Below are 9,595 nucleotides of genomic sequence, written 5' to 3'. Positions count from 1 at the left end.
AAAAGCCTTTTGTAACGAGGACCAGAAATGAGATAAGAACCTGGGATCACGATCGGACACAATTTCCCTAGGTACACCATGCAACCTTATGATTTCATTTGAATAAGCCTCCGTCATTTGTTCCATCGACCAAGTCTTCTTCATAGGAATAAATCTGGCAACCTTGGTCAAGCGATTAACTAGTACCCACACTGCATTCAAGCCACCAACGGCATTAGGAAGCCCCATCACAAAATCCATGGAAACAGAGTCAAACTTCCATGCTGGAATAGGAAGGGGTTGTAACAAACCACCTGGCCTTTGATGCTCAATCTTCACCTTCTGACACACCAAACACTTGGCAACAAATTCAGCAACCTCCTTTTTCATACAAGGCCACCAAAAGCTTAGCTTGAGGTCCTTATACATCTTCGAACCTCCAGGATGCACTGAATAAGGAGTGTTATGAGCTTCACTCATGATTTCGTTTTTCAAAATCGGATCATTAGGCACACACCATCGCCCTTTGAACTTTATACTCCCATCCTCTGCAATATCAAAACTCTCAGCTCGTCCTTGAGCCTTTGCAGCTCGAATCTTCCAAAGCTTAGGATCATTTTGTTGCTTCTCTCTTAACTCAGCATAAAGAGCAGGCTCAGAACTCATAGCGCTTAAGCGAGCTTTAACCCCACCCAATGATACCACTTCAATTTTCATCTTGCGGAATTCCTCACATAAGTCCTTGGAGAGAACCTTCATAAAATTTAGCAAGGGTCCAGGCTTTCGACTCAGGGCATCAGCAACCCTATTAGCCTTTCCTTCCTTATACTCCAAGGTCAAATCATAATCCTTGATAAGCTCAAGCCAGCGCCTCTGACGCATATTCAATTCTTTCTGAGTGAAAATATACTTGAGGCTTTTATGATCAGTGTAAATTTTGCACGAAACACCATATAAATAGTGTCGCCAAATCTTTAATGCAAACACCATTGCAGCCAATTCAAGATCATGCGTAGGGTAATTCTTCTCATGAACTTTTAATTGCCTTGAAGCATAGGCAATAACCTTACCCCGTTGCATCAACACACACCCTAGTCCACTCTTCGAGGCATCACTGAACACCTCATACTCCTCTCCTTCTGTCGGCAAGACTAAGACAGGAGCAGATGTGAGCTTTTCTTTCAATAACTAAAAATCCTTTTCGCACTCTTCGGACCATCTAAACTTGCAGTCTTTCTTCATCAATTTTGTCAGAGGTTGAGCAATAATAGAGAAGTTATGCACAAACCTTCGATAATAGCCTGCAAGTCCTAGAAAACTCCGAACTTCAGTTACACTAGAGGGACTTGCCCACTCTAGAATAGCTTTAATTTTTGTTGGATCAACCTTCACACCTTCCTTGCTAATAACATGGCCTAGAAATGCCACTTTCTTAAGCCAGAATTCACATTTTGAGAACTTGGCAAACCATTTCTGCTTCCTGAGAATGTTTAACACCATTTCTAGATGTTTAACATGCTCTTCTTCATCCTTCGAGAATACCAAGATGTCGTCAATGAAGACAACTACACATTCATCCAACAAATCGTGAAAGGACCTATTCATCTGGTCCATAAACACAGCAGGGGCATTCGTAAGACCGAAGGGCATGACGACAAATTCATAATGCCCATACCTAGTCCGGAAAGCTGTCTTTTGAATATCATCTTCCCTCACAGGGATCTGATGGTAACCAGACCTAAGGTCAATCTTAGAAAAGACACCCGCGCCCTTTAATTGATCAAAAAGATCGTCAATTCTTGGCAAGGGATATCTATTTTTGATAGTTACCTTGTTCAGTTCACGGTAGTCAACACACAGCCGCATACTACCATCTTTCTTCTTCACAAATAGAACTGGAGCACCCCAAGGAGAAGCACTGGGCCTTATAAAACCCTTATCGATAAGCTCTTGCAACTGAGTCTTTAACTCTTGCATTTCTGAGGGTGCCATTCTATAGGGGGGTTTAGAAATAGGAGCGGTACCTGGAATCAAATCAATCCCAAATTCTACATCTCTTTCGGGAGGGATTCCAGGTAATTCTTCGGGAAATACATCTGGATAGTCCCTGACAATGGGAATGTCTTCAAGCTTAACGCCTTCGAAGACTTCAGTCACTTTGCACAAGAAAACTTCATTCCCTTTCCTTTGTATTTTCATCATCTTCATAGCAGAGATGATCTTCACACCATGTTTTGCCTTGGTGTTAGAATAAGAAACTCTCTCCCCTTTATGGTTTCTCAACACCACCTTCTCATCCCTACAATGGAATACAGCTCGGTATTCCTTCAACCAATCCATGCCGAATATCACATCGAATTCGTCCATGGGGAACTCTTTAAGATTTGCAGTCAATTCTACCTCGTTAATGATAACAGGAACGCTTCGAAAAGCGCGATGACAAGAAATTTTCTCCCCATTAGGAAGGGAGATCACAGATTTAACAGACATAGAAGAGTTCAACTTGGCTTTTTCAATAAAGGAAGAAGAGATGAAAGAAGCAGTAGCACCAGTATCAAATAAAACATAAGCAGGAATAGAGTTTACGAGAATAGTACCGGCAATGACATCAACATCCGATTCTTCCTCAGTTTCGGTCATATTATAAACCCTGTTGCGGAGAGGGACATTACCACCAGTAATTGTCTTGCCTGCATCAGAATTCTTAGGGCAAGAGTACGAACGGTGACCCTCACCATTGCAATAGAAACACTTGACATCAGAACCATCACAATTTTTGCCAGGGTGCCAATCTTTCTGGCACTTGAAACACTTCTTTGGTCTAGAATCAGAAGTACTCCCCTTCTTCGCAGGAATAAGCTTAGACTTCTTGGAGGGGTTTGCAGTATGAAATGAGGGAGGGGGCCTCTTGGCTGTGAGAGCACGTCTAGCAGCTTCTTCCTCTTGAACTGCAGCATAAGCACTAAGGGCAACTTCATAAGCCCTCTGGAAAGTAGCAGCACCTGAACACATCACTGGTACCCTAATCCGGGCGTCTAACCTCCTTACATACAACCTCACTTTCTCAACTTCAGAAGGGATCAAAACAGCAGCAAAACGAGACAACTCTGTGAACTTGTCAGTATATGCTTGCACTGACATAGAACCCTGTTCCAGAGAGAGAAACTCTTCTCTTTTCAGCCACCTCAACTCGTCCGGATAGAATCTCTCCTTCAACTTCGTGGAGAACTGTTCCCACCCAAAGCCAGTGGTAGCAAGATATTCAGCTTTGACCATACCCCACCAGTTGTCAGCCTCTTTCTTCAGGTAATACGAGCCAATAGCTACCTTTTCAGCATTTGGGCAGCCGGTCGCGTCAAAGAGTTTTTCTATCTCACGCAACCAACCTTCGAGAACTACAGGATCGGCAGTACCCTCATAGGCTGGGGGACGGTGACGATCAAACCAATCAAAAAAAGACTGGTTGTTAGCCGGACCAGTGGATCGATTTGCGAGGGCAATGATAGCATTCTCTAGAGCTCTCAAACGTTGGCGAGAAGACTCCTTCTCAGCACATGTTCTTCTTCTAGGAGGCATCCTACAAAAACAGAAATTTATATGTAGTCTTACATACTTCCTTACTTTTCTAAAAGCAATCCCCATTTCTTACTACCCAAGTACCTCACTCTATGGTCAAGTCAATTGCTTAGATTCCAAGTAACTCACTCAAGCAAGCCTCGGAACCGTTCAGTTCTGATACCAACTGTAATGACCCGTCTTAATATAGGGTGTACTGGCGGAAACAATACACTAAGTTGGGTCAGTAAATTTCGGAATATTATAACTTCGAATAAACTAAATCAAAAAGTCATTACATAATAATCCAGGGAGTAAAACATTCCTATAAATAAAAATAAAACATCTAAACTTCAACTTAATGTTCTAGGTAACCCTACACTCTCTCAGTCTTATTCCCCAGTTGCTCCGAGTGAATTCAATCATTACCTGCAACAACTAAACAACAAATTACCACTTAGTGGCCAGTAACTAGACTGTCCTTAACACCAAGGTTCAAATTTAAAAAAAGAACTAATGCGAGGCTTAATTAAAATTCAAATCAATTAACAACGATCCAACCATACAAGCCAAACCGATAGAGTCAAATAATGTTGATCAATTCAATTAATACCAAAGTAGGATAACCAAATCAATTAAAACCAAGGATAACTTTTCAAAGACAATTTAATAAAATCAAGTTAATAATATTTTCAAGTCGTACTTGGAACAGACGCAGTGAACAAATTCGCGGCCCACTAAGCCTAGATAAAGTCAGGGCGAACCTCGGGTCAACCACAATGATATAACCCTGTCTAAGAATGGCCAATCTCTCTCGTTTTCCGAAGATCCAGCATAACGAGAACGACAACTAAATCCAAAACCAATCTACTATAGATGTGCTGTCCAATCGAAGGAACCACTATGGACTTACCCAACGATTTCCAAATAACAACAAAACCAATGTTCATAAGGAACCAATATGGATACCCTTAAGAACCAAATAGTCAAATTCCAAAACCAAATCAAATGTTCATAAGGAACCACTATGGATTTACCCTTAAGAACCCAAAGGCCACAATGACCATTTCCAAAATACCAAAACTCCTATGGAATAGTTCAAAACCAATCAAGATCAAAATCATACAGTTTAAGTTGTAATGTCTGAGTTTGGAATAAGGATAATTCGAACTTAATCAAGAATACACCTTACTACAACTCTTGGCAAGAATATACTACAAACAATGTTATTTTATTCTTAAGTATAAACTTGTCGACAAGCAACAAAACAGTTTTATAAACCATCAAAATAAAATCACATAGCCATTATAAAAGTGAACGAAAGTCAATGGTCAAGGTCGAAGTCAATGCCAAAGTCAAGTTCTCCATTTACATGACTTTAACAACAAATGGTCATAAACTATCTAATTAAATAAATAAGTAGTACACGAAATTAACACATAACCAACAGATTAAGTACATAACCAAAAATAATAAATTAATAAATTAAATCAGATTTTTAATTCCTCTTAACCTTAATTAATTCACAAAATTCAAATTAACTAGTTTAAGCCATTATTAAATAATAATTTTGTAAAATTAAACCTAAATTCATCAAAATTACTTTACACAATTACCTACTGATTGTAACATATTTTAGTGTTAAAATAATGTGGAAATAAATTAAAATCAATAAATTATAGCAAAATTACTATTACTAAAAAGTGTGGATTTTCCAAATTTTCATAATAATTTAAAATAAAAGTATTCAAATCACGAAAATAAATTTTAACCAATCCTAAATTAAATCTATGTTATGACACATCATAGAAGATTAAAATAACAATAATATATGCACGAAAATAATTAAATCAAAATTTACTATATAAAACCGAATTAATCAATTTAAATTTTAATTAATTCTAAACAAGACTTCTATGTTTAATTAAGAAACTAAGTGAAGAAAAATCTAGTTACCTGGATAATGGAGGAAAGTAATAATCTTTAGAAGATTAAAGAAAACTCCCAGAAAATCTCCCAAATAATTTGCAAAATAAATTCCTTGAAGTAAGCTTGAATAATTCAAAATAAGTCTTCAAAGGTAGCCCAAAAATATGATAATATTTTGGAACTTGAAGAAAAATAAAGCAAGTATTCTTTTTTTTTTATTTTGAGAGAAAAGAATGAGAGAAAGAAAGTTTATGAGCTAGTTTATGAATGAATGAAAATTTCCATAACAATAGGCTAGTATTTATAGGAGGAGAAAAACCATCCCAAAAGACTTCACATAATGGCTAAAATTTATGAGCATTAGGAAGTTCAATCAACTTGAGGAAAAGAAAATGAAAAGATTTGAAGGATGTTCAAGCATTCATTCCATTCTAGAATGTACCAATTAATTAAGCATGAATTAAAATTAATTAACCTAATTAAACACTAATTTTACAAGCCTATCATGATAATAATGTACTAAAAAAAATTATGTTTAGTCCTCCTAATTTAAAACTTGTTACCACAAGTTGGTCCAAAAATAAATAACCTAGGACATATAATAGTAGTACATAAATTTAATAAAAATAATATATTAACACGAAGACAACAACAACAACAACAACAACAACAACAACAACAACAACAACAACAACAATAATAATAATAATAATAATAATAATAATAACTTACGCACCTTTTAAATCACATTATAAAGCATAAAAGAGATAGTTATAATAATCCACAAATAATATCATAATAAATTATTTTAAATTACAAACTAGACTTAGAGAAAAGTAACTAGAAAGGGGAATAAAATGGAAATTATGCCACAGAGAAAAATTCGAGGCATTACACACACACACATATATATATATATATATATATATATATATATATATATATATATATATATATATATATATATATATATATATATATATATATATATATATATATATATATATATATATATATATATATATATATATATATATATATATGTATATATATATGTATGTATAAAAAATAGTATGATGATTCAAAGTTCATCGCAAACTACTACACTACAAAACATAGTATATCTACTTTGTATAAAAAAGAATATAAATTCTCCTTTGAAGGATGTCGGAAGTCTTTTGTGAAAAACATGCAATATCCACCGCCAATTTGAATGATAATTGTTTTGTTAATAGGAAATCAAGGCACAAGCTTCCTCACTTTACAATGTTGCACCACTATCATGTTGACCTAATTATGAATGTTATAGATATGTTATTACAAATAATAATGCGGAAAATAAACTACAAATATAAAATGATGTTTGTAGTGTCTCCTTTGTGTTTGGTAATGCACTCTTTCCTTCAATGAACTTCGAATTGAACAACACTGTAGAGAAGATATGTTTGCAACGATAAACGTCACTCGAAAATCTTGATATAGATTGAAGGCAACTTTAAGCTTTCCTATTGTGATATTTCCCCCACAAAGGTACTTGGGTTATTCATGTGGAAATTCACAATGAGATACAATCAATCACATCAACCAATTAGTATGAACCGATTGAACTAAATGATTATGTGTTTATGTAGAGATTAAAACCAGAAAACAATAAAAGAGTTAATTACTCTTTTCTATATTTCAAGAGATTGAGAGAAAGACATGACAGAAATTGATGCTCAAGATATAAATGATTTCCATGCACTCACTCTTATTTATAGAGTTGAAGTGACATGAATTCATCCAAAACTATACATCAATAATAACTGATGATTATCAGTTAATTATGAGGTAAAACATTCATTCATAACAACACATTACTCCATGAAACAAAGTTTCTTATCACGAACAGATGTTCTATTTCAATGTGCTCGAACGAGCACTATAGGTGCTCGAACAAGCATAAGCCAAAACACACTCCAGAAGCTTTCTGAACAAACTGTCTGACGAACGAGAAAGTGCTCGAACGAGCAGACAACTCGAGCACATGTTTTTGGTTCTGTTGTTACGTGTTTGCTTAGTCTATGCCTTATTACATGTTTTAAACCATACGTTAATCTTGACTACTTGAAGCGGCCCGAACTTCAAACTTATATAGGTATGTTCTCCTTACGTATAAAATATTCCCGCGAATGGATACTTCATCAAGAGCTCTTCAACTCCGAGCCTTGAGAACTTTAATTGACGACTACCTTGCTATTCACGGTCTAAAGCAACTATAGGTCATTAAAACTTGTTTCTTACAAAACTGAAAAAGAATTACACCACATTGAATTCAAACACAACGTTAATCATGCGTGAATTGGGCTTTCTTATTGAATTTAGTTAACGTAATTCGATTGCAACTGACGCCTGTTCAATTGAATCCCTACTCATGGCTTTAGTGAAGAAATCAACCAAATTGAACTTAGTGTTCACATAATCAAGAGTTATGACCCCATTAACGATATATCCTTGGACTAGGTTGTGCCTAAGAGCAATATGACAAGATTTACCATTATACACTTGTTTGTAAGTAGGGGTGCTCAAAAATACCCGCCCCGCCGACCCGCCTCATAAATGGTGGGTCAAAAAATAAAAAAATTTGAAAATTCCGGGTCGGGTCATGGGCCGATTTTAAAAGGATCCGGGTACCCGTGAATACCCCGCTTAGTTATAGTTATTATATATACTTATTTTTTTTTAGGGTTTTCTGATTTCTCTTTTCAGTTTTCAGGAAAAAAAAAAAAAAGACTTCATCATACATACATTACAAAGTTAGGACAATTCTTAAATTTCATGTTACATGGTGCTAAATTTAAAGGAGAAGAAGCCAAAGGAAGTACTTGTGAAGAACAAGAAGAATCGCCCTTAAAACAATAAGGAGAATGATAATGGTGTTTTAATTCCTCATTTTCTTCATTTTAAGATACAATAATGGAGGTGTTGCAAATTGAAGAGATGAAATTGGAGGAGGAGAAGATTTCACAATCTTACTAAATTCAGCATCATTTGAAGATTCAAAAAATGGGTTATTACCCACCACTTTGATTACTATGACAAGATTCCATTGGTGTTAATGGAGGTGTTACAAATTGAGGGGATGAAATTAGTGTTAAAAATGGTGGTGTTTGATTAATTTCATGGGTTTTTAATAAATCACTTAAACTTCTTTTTTGTTTTGTTGATTTCCCATCTTCTAATTCTAAACCTTCTTTTGTTTCTTCTTTAATGGTGAATAGAAATCTTGGGTGCCTAAAATTGTTCTAATAATTATCCTTGTTGTTTAGGGATTGAATCTGATTTCTGATTTCTTCTTTTATTAGTTTTAAAATTTAAAATTCTGCCTAAATAATAGGTTTATAACAACTATAATTAAATCTGATTTCTTCTTTATGCCTAGAATTACTGCACTGTTCACCATTATTTTGATTTCTGCTCAGAATTCTCTAATAAAAACTTTAAATTAAATCTGTCAAAATAACCAAAAAATAATTTCCGGGTACCCGGTGTCCCGACTCGTCTTATCTTGGTACCCGAAAACCGGGTACCCGCATTAAATGGGCCGGGACACGGGCCGTTTAAAAAGTTACCCGGTAATGAACACCCCTAATTGTAAGCCTTCGCTAATGTCGTCCTGCAATCCGTATGAATTGCCATTGGTCATATAGGCATTGGAAATATCGGTATCTCAAACATGAGATCTCGCAACCATTCTGCTTCCTTTCCTGCATACACTAGCGCTATAAACTCAGAAGCTATAGTGGAATCGGCAATACGTGTTTGTTTCTTGGAAGACCATGATATGGCTCCTCCCCCATAAACGAACACCCAACCACTTGTAGAAGAATTGTCCTCTTCATTTGTGATCCAACTTGCATCAGAATAACCTTCCAAAATTGGAGGTTCTCCACTATGAGTGATACCACGATCTATAGTACCTTTCAAGTATTTTAATAGTCTTCTAACCGCTGTCCAATGACGTGGTCCTGGATTACTTGTAAACATACTTAACTTTTCCACCGCAAAGGCTATATCAGGTCTCTTACAAGTCACCGCATACATTAGAGATCCAATAACCTTTTCGAAACTGGTTTCTTATCATCTCTACGAA

The 9,595-nt window shown here is 35.7% G+C and overlaps 1 protein-coding gene across 1 annotated transcript; it reads right to left on the bottom strand.

Annotated features, from left to right (window-relative positions):
- Positions 1 to 1,167: 1,167 nt before the first annotated feature.
- LOC130801122 (uncharacterized) lies at positions 1,168 to 9,148 on the bottom strand. The gene is made up of 4 exons (XM_057664883.1): positions 9,075 to 9,148; positions 7,853 to 7,972; positions 1,969 to 3,556; positions 1,168 to 1,860 (listed from the first exon to the last, which is right to left on the bottom strand). The coding sequence occupies exons 1-4, from the start codon at positions 9,146 to 9,148 to the stop codon at positions 1,168 to 1,170; spliced, it is 2,475 nt and encodes an 824-aa protein (XP_057520866.1).
- Positions 9,149 to 9,595: the final 447 nt, after the last annotated feature.

The sequence above is a fragment of the Amaranthus tricolor genome, chromosome 15 (genome assembly GCF_026212465.1).
Source record: "Amaranthus tricolor cultivar Red isolate AtriRed21 chromosome 15, ASM2621246v1, whole genome shotgun sequence".
In the NCBI taxonomy this organism is placed as follows: Eukaryota; Viridiplantae; Streptophyta; class Magnoliopsida; order Caryophyllales; family Amaranthaceae; genus Amaranthus; species Amaranthus tricolor.
Note: the sequence above shows the minus strand (reverse complement) of the source record. Positions and strands in the feature narration are given on the sequence as shown.